Below are 26,687 nucleotides of genomic sequence, written 5' to 3' on the forward strand. Positions count from 1 at the left end.
CAAAATCAGGGACTGCACATCACACCCAACCTCTGACAGAGGAGCTGATAAAATAATAACTCCAAAGGCTGCAACACAATCTAATTGCTGAGTTTGGCAGATATTTCCAATATTTAAACTAGACCTTGGTGCCCAGTACAAACCACCACAATCCAGGGCACAATCTTTGATCCAGTAGCATTCCTCAGGATCAAATTGGTCTGAGACAGCAAGATTCAGCAGAGCAGAACAGAGAGTGGATTCTGAGTTCTGAACAGTGCTGTTATTTGCTGCAATACTTGTTATTTAATTAATGAAACGTCTAATTTCAGTATGGAACAGCAGACAAGGATGAAGCAAACATTATCTGAAACTGAATAACTTAAAACCAAATCATACAAAGTATCTGCAAACTCCTTTGAATTCAAAGCAGGATCATTTAAGGAATATTTATTCATTCATTCTTTAAAAGTTCTCCTATTTTTTATCTTCTCATTTTAGGCATAGAGATGACATCAACATCTACATGATGGAAATCACGAGCTCTAGCACATGTTTAATTTAAGGATCATCCAACAGTTCCAAGATACTTCTGAGAAATGCATTTTGATACCTTACCAAAAGAGGTCTGCTTAAATGCATGATAAATCATAATTGTATATTAAAATAAACATTTGTTCAAAACCAGACAGAACTGTAACTCCCCATGGCCTGATCCCATTAGAATAATTCAAACTGTAACTCTCTAATAATTCTGAGGATTTGAAACAGAACAGTACTTAAACAAAATACTTCATGATTTAAGAAGTATCAGGTCCTGAAGGTTTAAAGAAAATTGAGAATTTGCAAATGTTTTACTTAAAAAAAAAAGAAGTAATTAAGTGAAAACACATTAATTATAGCTACTGGACGAGAACTATAATTACTAGGGAAACTAATTTTGAGAAAAAGCCTTATGTGACATATATAATTATGAGAATAAAAAAATGAAAATTTATTAAGTGGATGAATACCTCAATTCTAATAGCTAAAATGATTTTTAACCAATATCTAATACTTCAAATATTATTAACCAATAATCCCCACATTCTTATTTAGACTGAACACAATACTCACCTTAGAACACATGTGTAGAAACCACTGTCTTGCAGCTCAACCGAGTGAAACCATATGGAATCTTCATCCTTGCTCATCCTAACTTCGGAAAATATAATGGGTTCTTCTAAATCTCCTTTGTTTTTGTACCACATAAGCCTAAGACCTGTGCTTTGGGCCATGCTATAATTAGTTCTGATATAGCTGTAGAAAAGGGCACATTTCACTCGGACTGGTTCACCTGCCAAAGCCATGTATGTCTTGAGATCCACTGACCAGTCAATGCAACCATCAACTGAAAGCAAAACAATAATAAAGAAATATTAGACACAGATGCATTTTTCAATATAGTGAAAGGCAGCTTGGGAAATGCAATACAGTACATTGAAAGAAATGGCTTTTGGCATGTGCTGAATTCTTTCAAGGTAATATGAAAAATCTAAAGCAGTTATTGGCAACTAAGGGTTTCATACACCTTTTTTAATTACATCTAACTGTGAATGGCAATAAATAAAGCACACTAAGTTTGCTCAATTCCACTTCTTTAGAATAGCATTAGTTTCATCCCCAAAACACTAATTCTTTATTAAACAAACCAAATGTTTTGCACCTTAACAACTTGTCTCTGTAAATCAGTTTTGAATTTTCCAGTTCCTTGTTGAAGGAAAATGTACATTTGCATCTGATGGCAATCTTATCCCTTAAAGCTTTTCCATCCACTTCTGTTAATTATGTTATGCAAAAAAAAAAATCCCCAAATAACAGATGTGACATTTGTCATTTTCTTTTCAAGGCAGTTCCACATAGTTGGGTTTTTCCCTACAGCCTACTCAAACTGTAGAGGTCTGTATTATACACAACAGGATACAATTACAACATGCTGCCTGTGTAATCAAACTTAATACAGGAGTCGTGCAAATAAAAAAGGACCTCTTTTGATGTTCTGTTCAGCAAAAACTTTTGAAAGAGTTTTCTTGATACTTCACTTTAAAATTACCATACATCAGACAGTTTAATAAAAGATCACTTCTCCCTACAGTTTTTTCTCCCATTGCTATTATCTGAGTTACAATACAGTCCTAGCACGTGCACACATATCAACATATCACATATCAGAGACCTTTCAATTCAATCTTTTTCATTGCTAGGAAAACTATAAGCATGAGAATCAGCCAAGAATAAAACCAAAGAAAAGCTTTTAAAGGCAGATAATCAAAAGGCAAACACAATACCTAAAATTAATAGACTTGATTAAATATGTAGATTTTAGAATTTATTGATCCTATTTAGCTACAAGTAAATGGAACATTATCCTTAATGCAGCACCTCATTCAACCAGGTAACTCTCAAGGTACCTCTTCTGCATTTACAGTATCAATTCTCAAACTATAAGTGTTGGACATCTTCATACATTCTTAATTTCATACACATTGTCTATTGCATTCTGTCATCAAGTGATTTTTTTACCTCCTAAACAAAAGTAGCTAGCAAAAATTTCTGTACATGAAATACCATGTATGATCCTACTTTTAGTGATTTTTACTGCCTTTAAATTATGTCTACTCAGTTTTCAGGTTTCCCTTTAATCATTCAAAAGTAACTGTGACAAATGTAAGGTTTTAGTTTTCCCATCAGAGTAAATCAGCTTTAAGTGTACTGTGATCACATGAACCACATGTTAAACTTGTTGACACTGACCACTTTAATACTTTTCTGGTATATAAACTTCCATGGAACATCTTGCTGCAAAGCAAACTTGTAAAAAGAAAAATTAACATAAGCTCAGCAGGAAAAGAAAGCACATTACTCAAAACATTACTCATGACAGTTTTGACAGGTGAAGGGAGATCCTGGAACACCTTTACCCCCAGGATGTTTCCTGTTCCTGTCCCCCACCCCACAGGTAGGTGCAAAGGCAGCAGCTGTTTGTGCCAGCTGACTTCTTTCTTCATCAAAAAAGCCCCCAAACAAAACCTTCCCCTGAATTGATGTACACACTGTTCCAGTTAACTTCAATTTTGATTTTCATTCTGACAACATCCCACTGATTTAAATTAAAAATCCTTGCTTTTAAAGGCTGCTGTTAATGACATCAACTGAAATGCCAGCAGCAATTTACTGATGTTCCTTTTTCTTGCTGCTTCTGCTGTGTCCTTCCTCTAACACTCAGTGTTACTCACAATAGGACAAGTTTGGATAATCATTATTTGAAAACCCTGTACTGAAGCATTTGTTCTCAGTGCATCTCCTCCAGGTTTGTAACATCCTTCACCGTGACCAAAGCTGCACATTGTAACTTGAACATGCCCTTGCCAGGACCCCAGGAAGCATCACATTGACCTCTGTGCTGCTGCTGCACAGACATGGGCAACTCGCAGCAGAGCTGGAGAAAGAACCTCATTCTCCCAGTCCTACAACCCCATCCAATCCACTTTTACATTAAATGCCTGGTTCTGACATTATGAATTATTTTATATAGGTGACATGACTTTTACATTGATCAGGTATCATTGTTCTCCACATAGAGCTTCCTCAGAAAAGCTCTGTGCTTTTTTTAAGTCCTGCTCTTTAGCCTGGTGTGATTTACAATTAAAGAACAGAGTGCAATTAAAGTGCAGAGCTCTCAGCTGCCTTTTCTCAGTGAAGAATGTGAAAGGCAATGCTGAGCTCTCCAGATGGCTCATCCCTTGTTCTCCAGGGCATATAGGTATTCTCAAAGGCACCCTCTCTCTTGTGATTTAGCAAAGTCACAGAAGTCTAAGTAGGGCAGTAAGTTGAAATGAATACAGGTGTCCAGAACTGGAATTTAGATCCAGACTAATTCAGCCCATCCATTAATTCAGCCAATCTAATGAATTCTGTCACTCTTGTGTCAATCGAATCCTGTCACATCATCTAACACTTTCAAACCTGTGCTGGTTCAACAAAGTTAAACCACACCAAAGAATAACTAACAATGAGACACACACTGAAAGCTTGTGGATCAAGGACAGCAGTGCCAGGATTTCATTTAATTCACAGAGTAGAGTTACAATTAGTAGGAGTTCTGTAGTTAGGAACTGACCCAATATGGAAATCCAAATTTGGAAGCTGAAAATATCCTGCTTTAAATGAAATTTCTCCTATATCCACACCAAACCACTTGTCAAAGCACAGCTCAAATAAACACTAAGCAATCCTCAGTGTCATCCAATCTGGCTCATCCTCCACTTTCATTTGAAAATTTCCCTTCTTGTGTGCAAGTCCCTACTATCCTAATTTCAGAACTGGAACTGTTGAAATATAGGAAGCACAGTGGAATAGATGAAAGACATTTGAACAGTAATTTACAACCAGGTCACCAGAGTGGCTAAAAACCCTCTCCCACTGCCCCCAGAGGACAGCACAATGGTGGGGCCAGTGCTCTGTTGGCCACTGCCAGAGCTTCAGTGGAGGCACTGGACACGGTGACCTGAGCCCAGCACAGCACCTGCACCCCAAGGAAGAAAGGAAAGAAAAGGAAATTCACACTAGAGATTTCTTTCCCTGCTAACAGTATCTGAATGATAGAATTTGAGCAGCCCACAGGAGGCTGACCCCAACAGGGAGTGGGCTGGAGCGGGAAGGTGCAGGCAGCAGCTCCCCTGTGACAGCTCTCCCTGCAGCAGGCCAGGAGGGGGTAATTACAGAGAGAAGAGCACACAGGGAATGGAGCAACCAGTCATTATAGTGTTGATGACATCTGCAGAGGGGAGAAGTCTCACAGAGTGCCTTGGCTAAATCTTAATTATTGAAGAAAGACTAATCAAACAGGAGATGACTTTTTCGCCTTGCTCTTCTTTTCTTGTTAAATACACAGGTAAGAATGTTTCCTCTCCTGAAGCTGTAGAGGATAAAATCTAGGTCAGGCTCCCTACACTCACATGGAAACTGGAATTTTTCCTCTTGCTGTGCTGTCAGTCACTGGAGCGTGAGCATTGTGAGATTCGTTAGGAGTATTCTCCAAGCTGTCACTACAAATGACTGGAGCTGCTTAGGTGGAGTTCAGCACTCCATTATCCAGAACAAAGTTTGCTGTCATTTTTGTTGGGCTGGCTCTCAATATGTAATATAATCAGGTTGGTGAGAAAAATAATAGCATTAGAGAGGCACTTATATAATAAATGTATATACATAATTTCTCTGCTACCCTATAATCACCTGGTAAGTGCCTCACTGGAAGCTCATTCAAATTAAATCCTGTCTATTGCAGATGTACTTTACACACTTCCAATACAGCTTTGGGGTTTTTTTTTGTTTGGTTTTCTTTGTTTTTTGTTTTTTGTTTTTTTTAATTTGGAACACTAAGAGAATATGAAAAACACTGTCCCATTTTTATCCCAGGTTCCTAAGGAAAAGTGGTTTGCCCAACTATCTGTCAATCTTCCCCATCCCCTTAGCATAACTTCTACCCCAGCTGACTAAATTCAAACCTATTGCATAGAACATTAAAGTGCCCAGGAGTGCTCTCCCCTGCATGGCTGCAGAACAGCATCCTGTTCTGTCCCACATGAGCTGGGAAACACAGCAGCAGTGAACCACAGTGCAGCCCAAAGGGGCCATCCCAGTTACCTACCCAGGCTACTGCAACCTGAGCAGAGAGCACATTGAAAATGAAGGCTAAAAAACTATTGAGGAAAATATAGATTGAGTTGGGTGACAATAAGTTACTGTACTGTTATGTTAGCAATCACCCAAAGCATGTACTGCATCTTCTTCCTCAACGTTTCTTGGCAATTTCCCATTACTCTTATTTTAAATAAATCTAGTTGACTAGGGAGTCTAGATGCATTTTAACATGAACCATAATAATTTACAAGCAATTATAGAGGAGCATGTACATCCTCTCTAAGTAATTTGTCTTTCTGATTGCTGTCACATGAATAATTTTTTGCATTGCGCATCTGCCTGTTATAATTTTTATAGGGATCTGTCACCTACAGCAATTTATATCATGGCATTGTTAAACATGTTTGCCTACCTTGTTACCTGAAAATCTAATTTTAAATTTAAATCATCAACAAATAAATCATTAAAAAAATAATACACTACCTAATGTATTAAATTTATTGCTCTGCAAAGCAGGCAATGCTTGTGACAGTAGGTACATAGTCAGAAATAAAACCACCATTCCTCTAGAACAAGAGTTATTTTTTGATGTATACACTAGCTGTAGAACAGGAGAGTGCAGGAACTGAGATCCATCATGCTGGGGGTTTGCAGACACGTAGCAATGATAGATGCCCTCCATTAAGAATGTCCAAAGAGAGATGCAAATTTTTTAGAGTCTTAAAGGGGAGAAATCGCTTACAGCCTATGAATTTTTGGCAACTCGGTGTTTTCAGATCTTGATTCTGGAGAAAAGGGAACATGCCCTGCATTTAAGCACACATGACAAAGCCTTTAGCAGCTTTGGCTGGACATGATTGCCTCAAGGGTCAGCCTGTTGGATCAGCCTGACCATACGTAATTGGGTTCACGTTTCTGGATTTTTGGCTGCACTGTGCTAATGCTGCTGCAGTGCTTGCAGACCTCTGCCAGCTTCTCATCACAGCCTGGCACTGCTGTGTGAGACCTGAAATCAGCAGAGCCCAGTGTGTGTCCCTGTCTCCTCCCAGAGCCCTTCCCTGCTCCTCACACCGTGAGCTGCTGGGGACCTGAGCTGCCTAAAAACTGCCAGCAGCCACCACACCCTTCTGAGTATTCTTTAAATACTCCAGTGCCCAGAACCACATTTGCTGGTCAGAGAACACATTGCAAATAACACTCTCATGACCACTTTGTGCACTGTTCAAAATTACAGATGTTACCTCCAAAGCATGGTGAGATCACTGTGTGTGGAGCTCCATCTTAGCTGACCAAACTGGATGATGAAAGAACACTCCTATAACTTTTAATAAAAATTCATTCTACTGAAGGACATCTGAGCTGGTGTCTCTGATATGAAAAGCAAGTTACCTGACTTTACAGGAGAGAAGGAGAAGCCCATGCTGGCAACACTCCAGCAGGGAGTGGAGGGTGGCCTTGTCCAGCAGCAGAGGAGAATTTCCAAGAGCAGGCAGGGAGGGGAGGAGGGGGAAGTTCAGGTAAAGTGTTTGTCATGTCTCTTTTCTGTGAGTTTTACCCTTCTCTGAATCAAGCAGTCTAGATATTGACTCTATGTCCATTATTTTAAAGTGCATTTTGGAAAAAATTCAAATGGTTTTCCCCCGAGGGACATAAAAGAAAAGAATATATCTGTTGGAGATAAGATCACTTAAAAAATAACAAATAGTGAGCAAAAAACAAGTTTATTGTGGTTCAAGATAGGTGAATTTTGCCATGCTTCTCCTACAGCCCTGTCAACAGCTCTTATTATTTTTTTTCTATGACAGTAACACCTTGTTTCAGCAATAAACCAAGATTTTTTTTTGCTATGGAAACACAACATCTAAGGATAGGATCACTCACAGACTTTGTAGTTTCTCTACTCTGATCTCATTTTCTGAATAATTTCCAGCAAGAATTACACTATCCAAACTTACTGGTGAAAATGTTTGGGACTTTCAAGGCATGTAAAAGTGCAAATATTCCAAAAATCCCAAGTCAAGTAATGATGACCGCAAAAAATCTTCATTAAATTTAGCAACATGCAAATATTTTTCCAAATCTGGGCCAAAAATAAGGAAAAATGCATTTAAACATCCTTATGCACTACCTAACATATTTTCCTAATTTTGATCAAAGCTTCAAATTTCTGTAGGATAGACTAAAAGGTTTCTAAGACTTGTGTATGCTTCAATTTTTTGACCAGCTTTTCTTACGATCCACAGCTAACCAACCCAACTCAAATGTCAAATATTCCAGCTGAACACTCATCATTTCCTTTGAGGTCAAACTCACTGTAAATATATACTGCCAGAGGTTCAAATAACCACAGATTGCTCTGCCCTGAATTACGTATGCATATGGAGCCAGGAGCATTTTAGCCTTGTATTGAAAATGCGAAAGAAAGAACATACTGGTAGATCACCAAAATTCTCTAGGGAGAGAAAAAGCCCTGAACGAAGTCTCAGCTTCCAGGAGCTATGGCATATTAATGAGGTCAAGGCTTAGGAATTACACTTGAAGAATGAAAATGCTGCAGCAGCATCAGTAGAAGTGGCTGGACAGGGGCATTTCATCCTGTAGCACTTGTCAGAGCCAGCTTTTCAGCTGGCACCTTATCACAGGGCTTTTCTGGAATGCTTGCTGATGGAGAGAAGAGCAAATCACAGCTGGCAGGTTAAGATTTTGCTGGAGACAGGGAGGTCTGAGACACATTCTGGGATGGAAAGGAAATCTCTGTTCTCATAATATTCTTTGCTACCTCTTCCAAGTCAGATGTTCCCAGAGACAGATGGAACCTGAAGTGCCTTCCAAAGCTGTGCTCTTTGCGTTCAGCTGATCACTCTGCTGAGCACAGAGAAAGAGAGGGGGAGGGCACCAAAGCAACTCTTTAAAATGCAGCATATTCACCCTAAAAATGAGTATTTGGTGACCTTGATCTCCTAATCACTTCAATGTCTGGCAGGTTTTTAAAAAGTCTGTGTTGAAGTAAACAGTACAGAAATTTGAACTTATAAAAGCGGTTTTGTTTAAAATATTCAGTGTAATGCCTTGATTCTCTGCAGCTGTCACCATGTTAGAAAACAACACAAAAGTCACCTTGAAAATAAACAGCAGTAGAGCCAGGACATGAGCAATAAAGAAATCATACTCCATGGCTTCATGCTTTCACGTATTTTGTGGAGTCCCAGCCATGGGTTCAAGGCATGTGCCCCTTCTCAGCCCCCCAGAACTGCCTGGCCCCTGCCCTTCCTGCTCCAGCTCCCCTCCTGCCACGGGCAGCAGATCTGGAAGAGCTGTAGGAAAGGTCATTGGCAAATCTCCTGCTCTGCCCAGCCTCCCTCTTTGCTCAAAGGCACTAAAGCCAAGCAGGTGAGCTGCAGTGAATGAGGTATCCATCCACTAAACTTCTTTTCTTCTTTGAGGATCTATAAATTAATACCTATTTCTTCAAAGTCAGCCATGAAACAACACGACTAAATTAGTACTAACTAGCCTGGGAACATTATCTTAAGCAAGGAAAGTATGTTGCTCTGGATTGAAGTGGCCAGATCAGATGCAGGACATTAGATCTGCTTCTTGGGCTGAACAAATAATAAAACTTTCCTGTTAAAATCCTAACATTTAAATTCCATACATGAGCAACCCAGACAATCAAAAAGTCAGTACAAACACTGGTATTAACTGAAAGGCTCTAAATTAGTTTTCATCAAGATCTGAAACCCATCTGAAGGTGGGTTTTTCTTTTCTTGTCCGCAAAATCTAGTAAATAAAAATATTTCCCTTTTCCAAGCTTCAAAATGGGGAAAAAAAGTAATTTTTTTCTAGCATGTTGCACAGTGGATGTTGCCATTTTATTACCTCTTTGAATTCCTGAGAGAATTAATGAATGATGGAAAAGCTCAAAAAAAGATTTCCCAGCATCTCTGATGCTTCTTTGGTACACAGAACTATATTCAGACAAAGGAGATAGAAAGAAGAATCAGTATCTAAGGGAGAACAGTAACTGATACCAACAACAAGTAAAACAGACTGAAAATACTTCTTTGTATTTATAAGTAGAAGTTTTATCTGAACACAATTTTGGGTAAGAAGCAACACACTGAAGACACACTTTATACCTGAAAGTATGTGCATTTAATATTTTAAGTGCTGCTGACTACACATGAGCTCTTTAAGGACACTCCAAGACAGTTTCAATATTCTCCAGCCAACTACATTAACCACATAAAACTTCACACAGTTCTGTTTTCATGTCTTTAGCACCATGCAAACTTTGGGAACAAAGCTGAATTCATCTCAATAATTGATGAGTCTCTTCATAAATTTCTTTGAATAAAGTTACTAGAGGTAAAGTAAATGAAAACTAGCTCCCAGATCAGGCAGTTGCAGTCTCAAGTAATCACACAATTAGAAAACTCTATATCCACTGTTGTTATTCCCAGAAGGGAGTAGTAGGAAAGAATTGTGAATAATAAGAATTTAAAATTAAAGAGAATGAACCTCTATTAACTTGGTAGCCCCTGTGGGGTAGAATAACTGGCATACATACACAAGATTATTTTATCTGGCATCTATTTTTCAAGTATGTGGACAGTTTGAATGGTATTATCTTCTCTGATTCTTGAGAACCAGAGAATTCTTTTGAGTTTGGAGTAGATAGGAAGATGGGCTCCCTGTTGAATACACAGGACTAAATTCATTTCTTCTGCTATCTGCAGAGGAGAGTCCTTGAGAGACAGAGGCCTGCTGTAAGAGCTGCTATCACACCTCCTCTGTGGCAGAGTGCTCAACAGGAAAAGAGAGCAAGGAGACATCAAAAGAACCCACCAGCAGAGGAAAGCAGGACTGAGTTATTCCTGAGGATGATCTCCATGGTGTTTGTGCAAAGTTTAAGCAATCACTCACTGGGACACCTCAGCAGGGATGTTTCTGGTAACCACAATTCCCCATTTACCATGGACAACAGGTGCCTGACCAATGCTCCTGCCAGTCTCACAGCCAACAGTCCATCATCCTGGGCCTTGGAGCAGAACCAGATCCCAGACCTCCAGCTGTCTCTTCCAACCCACCTGACTCTAGAGTGTGGCTTACACAACTCTTCAAAGTCCACATGCAAGTAAAGGGAGCCTTTCTCACAAATATCCAGATCTAGGTGCACTCCTGCACTACCCTGCTCTTTAATGATTTCTTTTCTAGCTTACAAAGATGCAATCAATCCATCAGATGAGTACCACATGCTTTACAAAACTGGTTCCCCATCATAAACACACTGGGCAGAATGAATGTTTAGGGGCTTGGATATCTGTAAAGTACTGGATGAACACATAGCAATGTAAAAAAAAAAAAAAAAAAAAAAAAAGAGAGAGAGAGAAAAAGACCCAATTTTCAATCAGGACATGCACATGAATAGAAGGGAACAAGTCAAGTTCATCTAATTTACTTGCAACAATTAACTAGCTTTGGTCATTTACTTTGACTCTACACATTTACCTTTGGATATCTAGACACACCTGCCATTTTACAATTGCTGTTCCATTCTTCCTGTTATCTGGCACAGATAATTTCAGCTGCAGTGAGCCAATTACCATTTCCACTTGCATGACAGGAGGACCTCTGTTTGAAAAGGTTGTGACCCACACTCTAACCTAGGTTGTAATTCCTCCTCTCATTTTAATTCATTATCTGCACGATTGCAGCAGAATTTAAATAGGGAACTCTCCTGCCTGCAGAACACACTAGATTCCATTTCAGTAAAATGAACATTCACAAATCAAAAGAGTATTTGCTTTTATAGGATAGCTATGAATGGAAGTGTTAGTGGGTTATTTGATTAAAATTTCTGTAAGAGATTAATTATGAAATACTTTCAAAATAAGATATTTTTAAACAGTAAACATTGTTCTTTAACTTGTTTCTATTTAAAAGAAACAATCAGGGTTATTCTAATTGCAAGCCATTATAATTACGTGTAAGAAAAAAAATTAAGGATGATTGAAAAATGAGCCATTACAAGAGCTACCTGTACAACAGATGTAGCAGATGTCTCTCTAGGTAAAGTGGCAATGCAGTGCTGTGCTCTGGAGCACAGCATTGCACATTGGCTCAGGAACAGCTTTACATTTACACATCCATTTTCTATTTGCAACATCCTGCAGCACAGCATCCACTGGCAGCCCCTCACCATCAATGAGAACAAGGGCAATGTTTATGGGGCCACAACCACCTCCTTTTCTGAAAAAAAACCCTGTGGGGGACTGCCATCAGAGCCCCCCATGGCCTGCCAGTTCCCCAAATCCCCACGCACTTCCAGACGAGTGTGAGCAGTGACTCTGAGCAGGACTGGTCACTGCTACCACAATTACTCTCAGTCTTCCCTCAAGCTCCCATTCCTGAGACCTTGCTGCTCCCTTGTCCCAGCTCCAGTGATCATCCCTTATTGGGGGTAGAGGGACCATTTTATCATCACCAGGTCTGCAGCTCCCCATATGGTCCCATTCCCAAGGACTTCATCCTATTTCAAATCATTTTCCAAAGTCTTTACTCAGGAGATTCAGAGAAGAGGGAGCACTGACTGAAATCCCATAAAAACTGGCCCTGCTTCAAGCTGACACAAAGCAGTGACTATCTTTAAATGAGAACACCATAAAGCAGAGACCCCACACCAGTTTACAGCCTTCTCCTCAGCTTCCCTGTAACTTCACAAGCCGCAAACAAAACTGGCAACAAGATTTCATTTATTAGTAAGCAAAAGTAACAAACAGCAAATACTTCATTACTAATACATCATTTGCTCAGAACAGCAGAAAACAAACAAGTCTGTGTTTTATTCATGGGCCTCCTGTCATTCTCAATGGCCCCAGCTCACTGCAAAACATGCAGCTGCTGCCTGTTCCACCAAAAAGGGATGGGGAGATGGAGATGTTTGAGATCCAAGGCTGAGCAAAGGTGGGAGTTGAGAATATGGGAGAGGAGTTGGAGAGCTCTTGGCACCTCAGGCCTTTCTTTGAATGTCAACACATCCTCCAGGTAGGACACTGCCCCCTCATCCATCAGCACATCGTTATTAAATCAAGTAAAAACCTCCACCTGAGCTACTGATAAAACAGAAAAACTGCATAACTGGAGCAACATGTTTAATTAATGTCTCTCCACTGGTTACCCAATATTCAGTAAGCAACGTGGAGACTGCACATTTGCTCACTCACTCCCAGTTTCTTATCCTAACCCACATTCCATCATTTCCTGTCCCAGGCTTGGGAATCGACTGCCACAACAGCTTAAAGACAATGCTTTTATTAATATTTTTAAATTATTAATATGGTAAAGTCACAGAGGTGATTACACCTGGAGTGGCCACTGTAAGGATTACCCCAAAGAAAATGACTATGTTTTCCACTTAAGAAATCCTGCTTTGAAACATGGAAAATCAGTATTTCAATTCTTAAACAGAAATAAAATCACAGTGATGAGGGAAGACAGGACAGAAATGCAAAGCTGGATCCCTTCTTTTCCCCTCCATCTTCTTCCTAGAGAGGAGGCTCATTTCCAAGCCTGGCTGAAGCTACCTCAGTGAGTTTGAGTCAGCAAATTCTCAGTGCCTGGGGGGCTCATCCCTGCTCAGGGCAGGAGGCTGTCCCTGCTCCTCTCAGAGGGTTCATCTCTCACATCAGGGCTGGGGGTCCCCTGTTTGCCTGTCCCTGATCCTTCCCTCACTGCCCCTGATAAACCCAAGTAGAATTCAGCAAATAGTGGGGAAGCTGGAGATGGGAGTGAGGATTAACTATGACACACAGTGTTGTGAGTGGATGCATTCCCAATTAAAAATGCTCTATTTAATTCAACCCAAATTTATTATTGTCTTGACTGTATTTTTTTTTTTTTTTTTTTTTTTTTTTTTTTTTTTTTTTTTTTTGCTCACAATGACAGATTTTTCTTGACTTGAGATGACAGAACTGTCATCTGTCCAGCTCTACATCTGAAGGAAGAGGAAAATGACTGTTCCCAGCTGGAGAGAAAAAAGCACACAGGAGGCATGTGACCTCAGGGTAGAGATTTTGGGTACAGAGAGGGAAGTGAAGTGAGAGGTGTCTGACAGACTAACACGTGTTACTGGGGCACCAAAAAAAAAACCCACTTTGAATCTGCTTTTATCAAGATCAAAGCAGAAATCTATTGGCAACAAATCATTCTTGTTTTCTCAAGATACAAGGTCCAGCCTGAGAGGTGTGGATGGCATCCAGCTCCCAGGGAGATCAGTGCACTCCACACAACCTCTGCATCCTGCAGCGCTGGGGCGACACTCCGGGGAGCACGTCCCACAGCAAAACCTCTGTGCGAGTGGGGAAGAGAATGAAACAGAGAGAGGCTCTGTTAGAAACAGGCACAGGAATCACAAACAGAGATGCAGGAGTCATGCAAACTGTGTTAAGGGAACTGCTGATAAAGAGGACTTCTTCAAAGATAAAGGCTGTCTGTCATATTTCTGTTAAAAATAAGATGCAATCATGTTTTTTCATGTGTCACTTGTGAAATTATGATATTTCACTGGGAGGTTGACAGTGTAAGAAACACAATTAGAATGATTTACATATTAAAGACATTATTATGTCTTCATTGTAAATATTTCCATCATGATGACTTTGAACAGAATCTTTGCAAACAGAAATATAAATATCCTCATGCCAGATTTCACATAATCTGAAATCATGCTGTGTCAAATTGTCAATTTTAAGAATTCTCCTGAGCCATTATAAATCCCATTTCAAAGACTCGTCTGTTTTTACATAATTGAAAATAACCACTGCTTGTAATGTGTTAATTTTGATGTGCAGTGAATAACATGGTGCCAGAACCCTTCTTGCCAACCACTTTTTGAAAAACTGTACTAAGCTTTCCATGTCCAGACTGCCTAGGACTGCATAAACCTTTACAATTTTTTTTTTTTGTTATTCTTTAATGCTAAATATTCCAAAGAATGTCATCAAAATTACAAGAGTTGGATTTTTTTTCCCTCTTCCCTGGGACTGATTAGTGTGTCTTCAGTAAGAAAGATAAGCAAATACAACCTCATTAACGAGCCACGAACTTTAGATAACAAAAAGCTCCACTAATAGCCAATTGCTATTGAACAGCTTCTCCTGTTAGAAGAGACAAATCCACTCAGCAGGAATCATGGACCCTGCACTTCTTTGCTTCTATTTGCATATATTTAAGAGTCTTGGCACTCCAGAGAGCAAGGCTAGCATGAAGGATGTGAGAGCTGACAGCAGTGTTTCACCAGACCCAGAGCAACAGCCATGCACAAACAAGCATGGACAAAGGGGACTGGGGTTACAAGAATATGGTGCAAGAAGAGTGACTTTCAACCTGGTTTTGCAAACTCTACATTAATTAGGAAAGGATATCTCAAACACCCATGCATTTCTAAACTTTGTGCTGGGAAAACCATTTACTGCTAAATGACAATGTAGGCTGCATGCTAAATATTCTCAATTTTGGTTCTCTGAATAACTGTTAACCCAACATTATTCCTGTCTACCTTGGGTTTTTAAATGGAATTACATATAGCCTGCAGCTCCAAATCTAAATGAAAAATGGAGCTCACATTGAACCTTAGGAAAAAAAAAGGCAAAAGTTAATGAGATTTAAATTAGTAACAGTCAAAGCTTTCCCTTAAAGAAAACATTATTGATTTTAAAGAGCTACCTAATGAAAAAGAATGGCACTCATTTAAGACTTTGCATGAACTACATTAGAGTTTCATTTGTAATAATAAATAAGGATGTGCTTTACAGTCCAATTAATCAGCAGAATTTATGTACATATTTTTATGAGTTAACTACACATTCTCCAAGCCCTTAATCACAGTTTTGGGTGAACTGTTTATGGTAGTAAAGAAATTACAATTTCTAAGGCCCAGACTGTAAAGTTAATTAAGTACCAGTTTCCTATAAGAGTTAAACACCTATACAGTTTCTGGGTTTATAATCTATTCTTCATTTAAAAAATGGAAATGCATAGTGTTATGCTTTATTCTTTATTAAAAAATGTTTCTAATTTCAGTTTCAGTAACTGATTATTGGAAAAATTCTCCTCCTATGAATGCTCTGCAGCTTTTATAAACTATGAACAAAAAAATATTATTTCCAGGAAAGGCAACACATGGACTTTTTGTAAATTCCTTGAATAGGTAGGAAATTTGTCTAACTGATGGTTCTCATATATTTTCATTTAAATGCAATTTTATAGAATCACAAGATACTTAATCATATCAGTAAAATTCAGGAATATAATACTGTGATCCTATGACATTTAAATATGGAACACTGGTGACCATGCACAGTTTATTCTCTGAGAACTGCTGAGAAAACAGATGAAGTGCAAGGTCCCCCAAGCGAGTTTCAAATGACATTTAAACCAAACTACTTCTACAAAAAGTAAGCATGCCTGGACCCAGTCCAAATAGAATTTCACCTCATAATTAATTAAAGCTCCAGACAAAACCCATCAGAACAACAGGAACATTCAGTTCATTTGCTGAGATACCTGAAAGTGCTAAAACTTTAAACTCCATAAATTGCTGAGTTCTCTACAGATGCTGAAACCAAGCTCACCTGGGGGAACCCCAACCCCCTACCTGGTTCCTCAGCTCCCACCCCGGGAGGAATCTGCTCAGATTGGCTGTTTAAACCATGGAGCTGCTCATCAGCACCTCCCAGGGCTGTCACTGTGTCACCTGCTCACACACAGACTCACCTCCATCTGCTACTGATGACCAGCAGTGGTGTTTAACCAGCTCTAGAGATGACATTTCTCTCCAACAGCAACCCAGAAAAAAGGTGACTGCAGTTTCTCAGCGAAGCAAGCAACAAATGTCTCAAATTAAGCTTGTGCACACCAAGATGACAAAGAACATGTAAAGGTGCCCCATATGTTACAGCAAATACCAAAATCCCAGCACAGCACTTCTCCTTCAATCCAATTCACTGGGACAGCACTTCCCAGAGGAGATAATACTTGTCCAAGCATGTCTGAATGGTTGGACTTCATCTTTGCTTTGTTAAAGCAAAAGATAGATTTACAAAGAGATGCATTTATTTTTAATAAAGAACATTCATACACATTAATTTCACCTGCCACAAGACTATGCCTCGAAGAGATTCTTTCAAGTAACTGAATAAAACTTAATCCATCTGTTTCACAGAACTAAGAACCACATCTGCCTCTTTGTCAGCTGGTTTACAGATCTCTGGCAGATCTCCTCCCCTACCTTCACCCTCCTGCTGTGGCCACTTTCTCATGAATGTGGTCACCTTATTTACACTGTCATCATGATTCAGAGAAGTAGTGCAGCTTGGAATCAAATCATACTAAGATCCTCCCTCACCTTTCCTAGTTCAATCCACAAAATGGATTGCCTCCCACAGCCAGTTCTCAAACACAAGAATTTTGTAAGAATTTTGGTGGAGAGAAAGAAATTGCAGCTCAAGTATTCTATGTTGGTTTTGTGGTTTTGTTCTTCCCATTCTTTAATTATAAAGTAAATTAATAAACATGAGCATTATGTTTGTGGTATTGCCTAAGGCATGACAAAAGCAACTGAAACTGCAGGAGTTGCATCCCTGAATGGATCTTAAGGAAAATAATTAATAGAATCTAACTTGTTCCTCTTGCTTGTTCCTTTAAACTGTGTGTTTTAGTAATGTTCAATAAAACTCTTAGGAGAACAGAAGCCAGTCCTTCCATTCTCACACAAATGTGACTGGAGTACATTGCACACTGTTGGTGAGATGCACCACAGGATCCCTGTAAAGGATCAGGACAGCAGTGGGGATGGACACAGTCACTCCTGTAACCCCAGCTGGGGTTTAAACACAAGCCAAAGGGCTCAGGTCTGATTACTACAGGAATTACTACTGGACTGAGGGCTCAGCTGGAACAGTCCTAAATTGAAAAACCTAGGCTAGGTCTGAGGGAAGCAATAAACAGCTGCTACTCATCCTGCTGCCATAGTGATTTCCACATCCAAGTAAACCTAACACTTAAAATGCTTCTCTTGCTTTTATCTGATTCCACTTTATACCACTCTGCTTCTATTCTGTTGTTTTACACCTGATGCAGGGGTTACTTTCTGGTGTATTATGGATCACAGCTCAAGAACTCCCAGTTTAAAACCTATTTCCCAGAAAACTAGTTTGTACACAGCTTAGGCTGCTCTGACAGTAGGCAGCCTTGTACTTCTTAACATCCTCCTGATTTGAATTACCATTGCCCATATTCAGTGAAGAAAATTTACCACATCCCTTCTGAATTTTGAAACTTTCACAAATAACAGACTTCCACAAGATTATTTTCTTTTTTTTTCCCTTTGTGTCTCCTACAGGTTGCCTTTTTCCCCATTGTTTCAATCTGCAGAGTTTAACCAGGTTCACATGCTGTCTTTACAACAGTAAAAACTTCAAGACTTGAAATTTGAAGTTTGCTTCCCTCCCCAAGAGCCCTTAGATGAGTAAGTGCTCTGTTTCCTATATTCTCATGGGAATTCCTACAAGTATCTTGACCTTTCCTCTCTGCCAGCAGGAGGATTGCTGGTTTTATTGCAGGGAGACAACAACAAAAATATCCTGGCCATACAGACCCAAGGTTCCCTGGTGGAGTGATGTACAAGAGAGATGGGATTTCTTTAGGGATGGAAAGACAGTGTTCACAAAGAGGTGGCTGAATCATTCAAGCATTTTTTATGCCTGTAACTTTACCAAGTCTCTTTTGAGCTTCAACAAAAGTTTCACAGTCATATGAGACCAAGTGTTGGGCTCTTTAAGCATCAGCTGCAAATGAAAGAAGTCCTTCTGCAAAAAGCATCTGAAAATCACTTCTTTCAGCTTTGCCAAGGCCAGGCATTCCCTGTCTTGCATCCACCCAGATGGTGAAGGCTATCTTAGGACAGCCATCTCAAGGAGACAAAGTCTGCCCACCAGTCAGATTAATATGCTAACAAAATCCCTTGGCCATTAAAGATGCAGTTTTGACTCTGATTTCTTTTGTAAGAAAAATTATGTATTACAGACTTTGTCAAAAGAGCTTTGTTAACACTAACAACTTGAAAAACAACTATGCAAATATGACATTTCCCAGCCATTTGTTCTGTATTTTAGGCGACTTAGCAATGAACTATAGCAATTCCCTCCCAACCTCTAATATTTGGCCATGTGAGTACGTGGGAGATCACTTAAAATTATTTTCACTGCACCAATTTATTGTCATTTTTTACTTATCTAGCACTTTAAACCTGACTAAATGTGCCATGTGACAAATAATCTTGCTATTGGCTTACTAAAGCCATGGTTATCACTAAAAATGGTAATTATAGTGTAAACTAATACTCTAGAAAAACCAACTGGGGCAAGACCAATCCTACATGAGCCATTTCTCCATGCTTTCACACAAAATATGCCCTGGCAGTCACTTGAGCACACAGAGCAGCTGTAAGTCTCAGCTCAGAAACCTAAATGAAGCTGAAAAGGGAAGACTTGGGGAACTCTGGCACTTAAATTATAATATCTTGCTGTGACACTGGAACCACATTTAGTAAGGGGAAAAAATAGCCATTCTTTCCTAGCTAGAATTTTTAAAATGCACAAGAGTTTTCAAAGAGCATCAATTCTGCAATTCAAGCACACAAACTGGTACTTGCACAGTCACTGAGGTTCAGCACACAGCACTTGGTCACCTCTTGTGTGTGATTGTAATGAACATTCTCTATTTAGAGTGAGGAATAAAAATCACAGGTCATGTCGAGATGTTTATCTAACAGACAGAAATAGGCTTATCCACAGGAATATAAAAGTTTGATTAAAAAAGCAGATAAAAGGAATTATCCCCATTTCCAAAAGAAAACAGAAATACTTCAAGGCAAGCTTCAAGAAGCTTCAAGGCAAGAAAATATTTTCATACACTGCAGCTCTTAAGAAAAAGACACTGTTCAGGCAGTTCCTGACAAAGGTAATTGTAATGAAGGGATCTGAGCACAAATTTTTAGTCATTTTAGCTTTCACTGCATGAGCTGCCTGCTCATGGCTTGTTCAGACTCCATGTTAATAAAACAATAATAATCCAAGTTAAACCTAGAATGAAAATATCAGCTTTCCACATTTTCACCTCAGCTAAGCCCTGAGCACTGAAGGATCCCCAGACTCTGAGCCCATTGCTGGAGCCCTCATCAGCAGAGCTCCTCTCTCCATCAACATCCCTCACACACCACTTGCAAGCTCTCTGAACTTTTGTGTTTGCTGTGTGATGTGCTTGTCATGATCCTTTACAGGACTGGGTTCTTGGGGGTTTTTACATCTTGCCTCCCCAATTTTTCCCAATCAGCTTTTCCTTTTCAGACTACAAGCAAGAATACTCCAGCTGGACTTCATCATCTCAGTCTGCTTCTGAAGACAGCTGCTACACTAATCTGCCTATTTATAACTATTTTTAAAATACAAACCAAGAGAGAAGCATTTAGATTATGGAGTCTGGCTGAAGACTTGATGTGAACTGTTTTAAACAAACAAACACACACACTAAAACAAAACACAACAACACACCAAGCCAGTAAAGCAAACCACTTCTGCATCATTTCCCTACACGACTTTCACAGCTACTGAGATTTCTGAATTTAGCTTTCATTTAGAAAAGCTCATCCCTGATTGTACTCAAACTCCCTGGGAAGAACTGGTGTTTCCTTTCTTGACTTTCTGTCCCAGCTTTTATACACACCTGCCCAACAGGAAGGAGATGAGGTGAAGATTGTGCAGGGAAGCAACGTGACTCAAACACATGGCCCCAAACCACCCTGCCAAGGACAGGTGTCCATTAAATCATCACTGCTGTGGGCTGAACTTCAGCTTCAAGGATGAGCCAGCCCAGTCCAAGGTACCAGCCCTGTCACCCACAAGCCAGCGAGGAATTTTTAGTGCCACATGGCTGCATCACATTGAGAGATGATCATTAAGGCAGCAGTGCAGAAGTTGCTTTAATTCTCTGAACAGTCAAAGACCTAACATTTCCAGGCTGACAGTTCAATAAGAAAGAAACTTATTTATTTGGCCAATTTCTTCACACTGCAAAGCTTTCGTCCCCAAATCATTTCAAAGGCCAAGCATCACGACATCATAGAATCATAAAGGTGGGAAAAGACCTTTAAGATCATTGAGTCCAACTATTAACTGTCCTTTAAAAACCCAATTGTACCTGCAGTGGATTGTATCCATGAAATTATAGTTCAAAAAAGGTGTTTTTTTCCTCAAGTACTAGAAAAGATCCTTCATGGTACAGTGAAAAATCCCTGATCTGCACATTTGTATTGGTTGATTTTACATGGCCTAGTTTTTGGGAGCAAGAGGGCTACAGAGTGACCCTTCTCCCTTCTGTGAGAAGCTGCTGGAAGCTTCTACCGTGTCCAGCAGAGCCAGTCCCTGATGGCATTGAAGATGGATGTGCTGCTGGCCAAAACTGGGCCAATTAGAGAGGTTGGTAATGTCTCTGTGATGACAGATTTAAGAAGAAAATCGAAACAAAGGACATACAGTTTTTCTTCTATCCAGAAAACACGAGGAGGTGAGAACATGTGAGGGACACAACACAGTGGCACCAAGGTCAGTGCAGAAGGAGGGGCAGGAGGTGCTCCAGGTGCTGGAGCTGAGATTCCTCTGCAGGCCGTGGTGAGGAGTGTGGTGAGAGAGCTGTGACCCTGCAGCCCATGGGGATCAACTGGGAATGCAGAGATCCTCCCACAGCCCCTGGGGATCCATGGGGATGCAGAGATCCACCCCCAGCCCCTGGGGATCCATGGGGATGCAGAATCCACCCCCAGCCCCTGGGGAAGGTGTCCCTCTGCAGTGGTGGATGCCTGGAGGATGCTGTGATCCTGGGGCAGACCTGGGGCACAGACAGGCCCTTGCTGCCAGGCAGGAGCAGCCTGTCCTTGGAGGACTGCAGCCTGTGCAGAGTGACTCATGTCTCAGCAGTTTTGGGAGGGCTGTGTGCCCATGGGGGAATCACCCTGCAGCAGTTTTGGCAGGGCTGCTGCTGGTGAGATGGAGCCATGCAGGGAAGTTCCCCCAGAGCTGTCTGCTGTGGGAGGGACCCCACGGTCTCACAGGGGAAGGGCTCCTGTCCCAGAGCAGCAGCAGAAAACCTCAGGTGACAAACTGACCAAACCCCCAGGCTCTGCCTCCCTGAGCTGTCTGTGGGAAGGAGGGAGAGGGTGAAGAAAAAAAGGTGTTTTAAGGCGTATTTTACTTCTCCTTATCCTCCTCTGATTCTGCTAGTAAGAAATTCATTTTGCAGCTTTAAGATGAGCCTGTTTTGCACTTGGAGTGTTTTCCCCCAGACCTTATCTCACCCATGAAGTTTTCATTCATTTTTTTCTCTCTCTGCTGGCCTGCTGGAGCAGGGGAGGGTGAGTGAGCAGCTCTTGTGGGTACCTGGTGTTTGGCCAATGTCAAGCCAGAATAATATTTCATGGAACTTATGGGTGGTACAAATCTTCCACAGAGCTGGGATGCTTTGCAGGACTCTAGACAACTATTCATGGATCTCACTGAGTCAAGTTTATGGTTCTGGGCATAGGTTGCCAAAAATTATACTTGTGGCCGTGTTGGGTGACTTTTTCCAAACAGGCTGCTGTATATCCACATTTACTAGGTGGAGTTCGAGGGCTGCCAGCCAGGTCACCACATCACAGCATCTATTTGCAAAGCTTTGCTTTCTCCTGAGAGCAGGAGAAACATAATAATCATCACCAAATGCTCTCACTGAACCACCTTGAAGCATCACCACCACTACAAACAAAGGCTGCACTTAGCTGAGCACCTGGTTCTGCTCACAGCCCTGGCAGCCACTGGGCACTGAGGAGGCTGCACACCCTGGAGCAGCATCCCAAGGGAAGGAGCAGACTCAAGGGAGACATGCAGGTACTGAGCCTTACAAAGACACACACACACCTTTCAGATGTGCACTGCAAGCTGCTAAAGCTGCTGCAGCTCTGGCCTCTGGCTGTGCTGTGTTCAGGCCTGGCACCACTGCCAAAGCACTGGGGCTGTCCCTGTCTGCAGCACGTCCCCACACAGCTCCAAGGCCCACCCAGCATGTGGGACAGCTGAGGCTTCCCCTCCCCACCTGCACAGCATGGCCCTCCTGGTGATTCACAGCTCCAGCACTGTGCAAGGCTAGGCTTGCAGGGCAGCACTGACCCATGAGCACACAGTGCTTACACAGCTCCTGCTCACAGAAGCAGAGAAAAGCCTACAGGGACTGTGCTCACTCACCTCCCACAGCCAACATGGTCCTTCTGCATGCTCTGATCAATATTTAAATGATGGTGACAGCACTAAGAGGCCTTTCCCCATGCACTGATACACTGCCTCCAGCCATCCCATCTAGTCAAGGTCTGAAGGAAAAAGAAAATGTGAGCTTTGCACTGTATCTTGAAGCTCAGTAGGTTCAGGCATGTTTGAAAGTTTATCTAAGGCTTTCTGGCAGGTCATATCCCTATTTCCTGATGTGGAAACAATTTTATTTAATACTTCATTGAAATAACAGACCATTGCATAATACCCCCGATAACAGTCTTCAGTGCAAACCTGCCACCTCAAACAGGTAAAGCTTCAATGCAGCATAATTAACAGAATGTGAATTAAAAGCTCTGTAACATCCACCTGAAGCTGAGACACCCACCCCTTCCCTTTCCTCATCAAGGCTGAAGCAAAGAAGCTGGTGCCAGCTGCTGCCTGTCCATGACCAGCCTGTGGCATCCCCAGAAAGGCTCAGCAGGTCACTCCAGACGTGCTTTGGCTCACTCTCACTCACGCTGCTTCAGCCCTTGTTACTTAAAAGGTGCAGCTCATTACTGATTACACTACTAATGCAGTTTCCACTGTGAGGTTCAGTATGACTTTTCCAAGAGCAGAGCTGGGAAATCGTGTTCTGAGAAAACATAATCCCAGCTGCTCCAAGACACTGCAGCTCTGAGGCTTTCTGAGTAACTACAGTGGGTGTGAAGTGCCTTTCCCCTCTCAACACACACCACAAGGCAGCATCAAACACCTATGGATGGAGTTCAAAGCCTACTGTGCATCTGCTGCAGGAGGGCCACACCTCCTGCATCCCTTCAGCCTGTGACACTAGCATGCAGACAAAGGAAAAGGAGGATTCCAATCTGGTATTTAAAACATGAATATGTCAGGATATTTCTACTTCTAACTCTGATTTTCTTGCTGCTCCTTACTTACTGTCTTCTAAGACACTTTAGGATACAGCAGGTGATGTTTGTTCATTCACCTTTTAGAACAAGGGGCAAGAAAAGGAGAGAGAACACAAGAGGAAAATATTTCCCACAGTCATGTCCAAGAAATCAAAACAAAGACTTAAAACAAAACAAAAACCAACAACAACAAAAAAAGCATGCCTCATTCAAATTTCCTTGCCTGAATTTCACCTTGAACAAAGCACTTGGTGAAAGCCCACTGTGTGTGGTGACTTGGAACACTCAATGTCAAGCTGCTGAAGACTTCAGAAAATTCCTCTCTGAGATGCCAAGAGAAGCAGCAGGTAGAGAACAGTGTGAGTCACTGCAGCTGTCCCAGGACAGCAGCCCTGAGCCAGCTGCACTTCTCTCCAGCAAAATCCCTGGCACTGGGCTATAGAGTAAATGGCAAAGCCAAAGAACTGCTAAAAAGAAGCAGGAAGGGGATGGAAGGGCAGGCAAGGACACCTCAGAAAAACTCAGATTAAAGACAACTTCTGTTTTAAAGATTACTTTGAATTATGGCAGGTGCTAAAACTGGTGGATGACTCTAAGTTTGTTTCTCTGGGAATGGCAACTCACCAGGACCCTGCCCACCAGACACCAAGGCAGAGCCCACCTGCCAGACAGGCAAAACACCATTAACTGAGGGTATTCTCAACCACATTTACATTTTAACTGTTTATCAAATAGAAATGGAAACTAGATTTTTCCATCAAAGTATTCAGAGTACTTTTCTAATTCCAGACAAGCATAAGAAACATACAAGGAAGTCCTTTAGGCTTGTATATCCTGACTGTGACCTTCCAGACACTGCACTGATTCCAGCAGTAATATTTTTCACACTTCTCTGTCACAACAAAAACCCCTGCCCGCATTATCTGAATACAGACACTCGTGGGAGTGAGCATTAAGCAGATTTTCACAAGGTAGCACAGATTCAAACAGATGGACAGCCCCTGGTTTTTAAGCCATTCCATTCCACAGGGTTTCCTTTAGCCAATTTGATCACCTCAGAGGAAAGGAAGCTTTACACCTGATGCATCTGTGCTGAAAGACCCCCTGCATTCAAAACGACTTTTCTGAGTGTTATTGGAAACAACAACATTAAGATAATGACAGGACTGGCAGTGAGAAATTCGCAGGGGATGCAAAATAAATGAAATCAATTAGTATTATAAATACAGGCTGAGTTTCACGTGTCTCACATGTCGATTACTCATATGAACTTCTGAGACTTTATTATTAACAGGTTTGTTTTGGCAAAAGCCATAAAAAATGAACAGAAAAACCCAACAGTGCTATTTTAAAATTGTACCACCACACTGCAGTTTACATAGCTGCAAATAAAATGGAAGAATGTTTTTACGAGCCATAAAATGGCTCAGCTAATATTAAGAGGCATTTACTGAAACAAAAATTTTGAACAAGGCTGCATCAGGCAACCCTTATTTCGATTTTCCCAGTTAAACAAAGGACAATTTGCACCTGTATAGGAAAGTGGATAACCTCTGTTTAAGTATCAGTTGTGGTGGATCATACATTAACTGAACTTGTTGGTTTTAAGGTCAGCTGTCATTCTTTCCATTGCTTCCTGAGCAGATCACAGAGCAGATGGAACAGGCCAATTTGACATGACTCTTTGGCTTAATTATAGCACTACTAAGACAGCATATGGAGTTGGTATGTACTGTAAAATTTATCCAATAACTTTATTTCTCACAAATTCATTTGTGGTTCATTTGCCTTGACTTGATCTTCAGTACATATATTCACTAGAATTGTATTTTTTTTACCTGTGCATTACTAGGCCAAACTTTGTTATCAAGTCCAAGAGCTGCACATCCACACTAATGTTCAAAGAATCACTGAATATAAATTCTTTATCAAATACAAGATCATTTCCAAAACACTAGTATTTAAACTGATCCACTGTTTCCAGCACTAGTCATGTCAGACCCCTCGAGTTACCCTGTGAGAGACGAGAGATGCCAGGAAGGCTTTGTATTATATAGACTAGTACACCCCAAATAATCATCTCATGGCATTTGCACAACACCCCCACTGTGCTAGCAAATACAGCAAAAATAGGTCCACTAGGAAGAGCAGATCACATAAAATCCCTAACACTACCTGGAAGCATAGAGGGTTTATCATCTGCTCCACTTGAAATCCTCAGCTTACAGAAATCACTGCAGTGTTCACACCTGCAAAGTAACTCTCTATCAACAAGAGATTTAAATTCTTGGCACTTAACATCTGCTGCAAATCCTTTAGGAAAGGTGAATACCAAAGGGAATTGGAAGTTGCAGTTCAGGCTCTCTAAATACTGCAGTTAAGAAGGCTTTTCTAGCAGTGACCTGTGTCAACCATTCCATTTGCAACACTGATAAGCTCTTCAGTTCAGATCAGGTGTCAGGATATGTTAGAAGTGCTGACACAAGCTACAGAACCATTTGCCATCATGGAAAGACAGACTTTAACTGGCCTGAAACCATCACTACAATTCCTTCATAGTCTATTATTGCCCAGAGGGTGCTTTGACAGAATCCTAAATCACTGCCAAATGTATCAAAAACAGGAAGCCAGAAATCCCAGCTTCTTCTTGATTATTTAATACTCTTTGCCTATTTTCCTAAAAAGAGGAAATGGAAAAAGGACAGAGCTGTCAATTGCAAGAGAAAGTGGTTCATTTCCACTGCCTTTTGCTTTT

At 40.8% G+C, this 26,687-nt stretch overlaps 1 protein-coding gene across 6 annotated transcripts in view; it reads right to left on the reverse strand.

The window, feature by feature from the left end:
* Positions 1-26,687, reverse strand: part of IL1RAPL2 (interleukin 1 receptor accessory protein like 2) — a 359,275-nt gene that overhangs the window by 170,923 nt on the left and 161,665 nt on the right. For all 6 annotated transcript variants that reach the window (XM_079318894.1, XM_079318892.1, XM_079318890.1 and 3 more), the window contains one exon: positions 1,096-1,369. In XM_079318894.1, coding sequence (XP_079175020.1) covers positions 1,096-1,369 — 274 coding nt within the window. The remainder of the gene's footprint in view (positions 1-1,095; positions 1,370-26,687) is intronic.

This window comes from Erithacus rubecula, assembly GCF_903797595.1.
Source record: "Erithacus rubecula genome assembly, chromosome: 15".
Lineage (NCBI taxonomy): Eukaryota > Metazoa > Chordata > Aves > Passeriformes > Muscicapidae > Erithacus > Erithacus rubecula.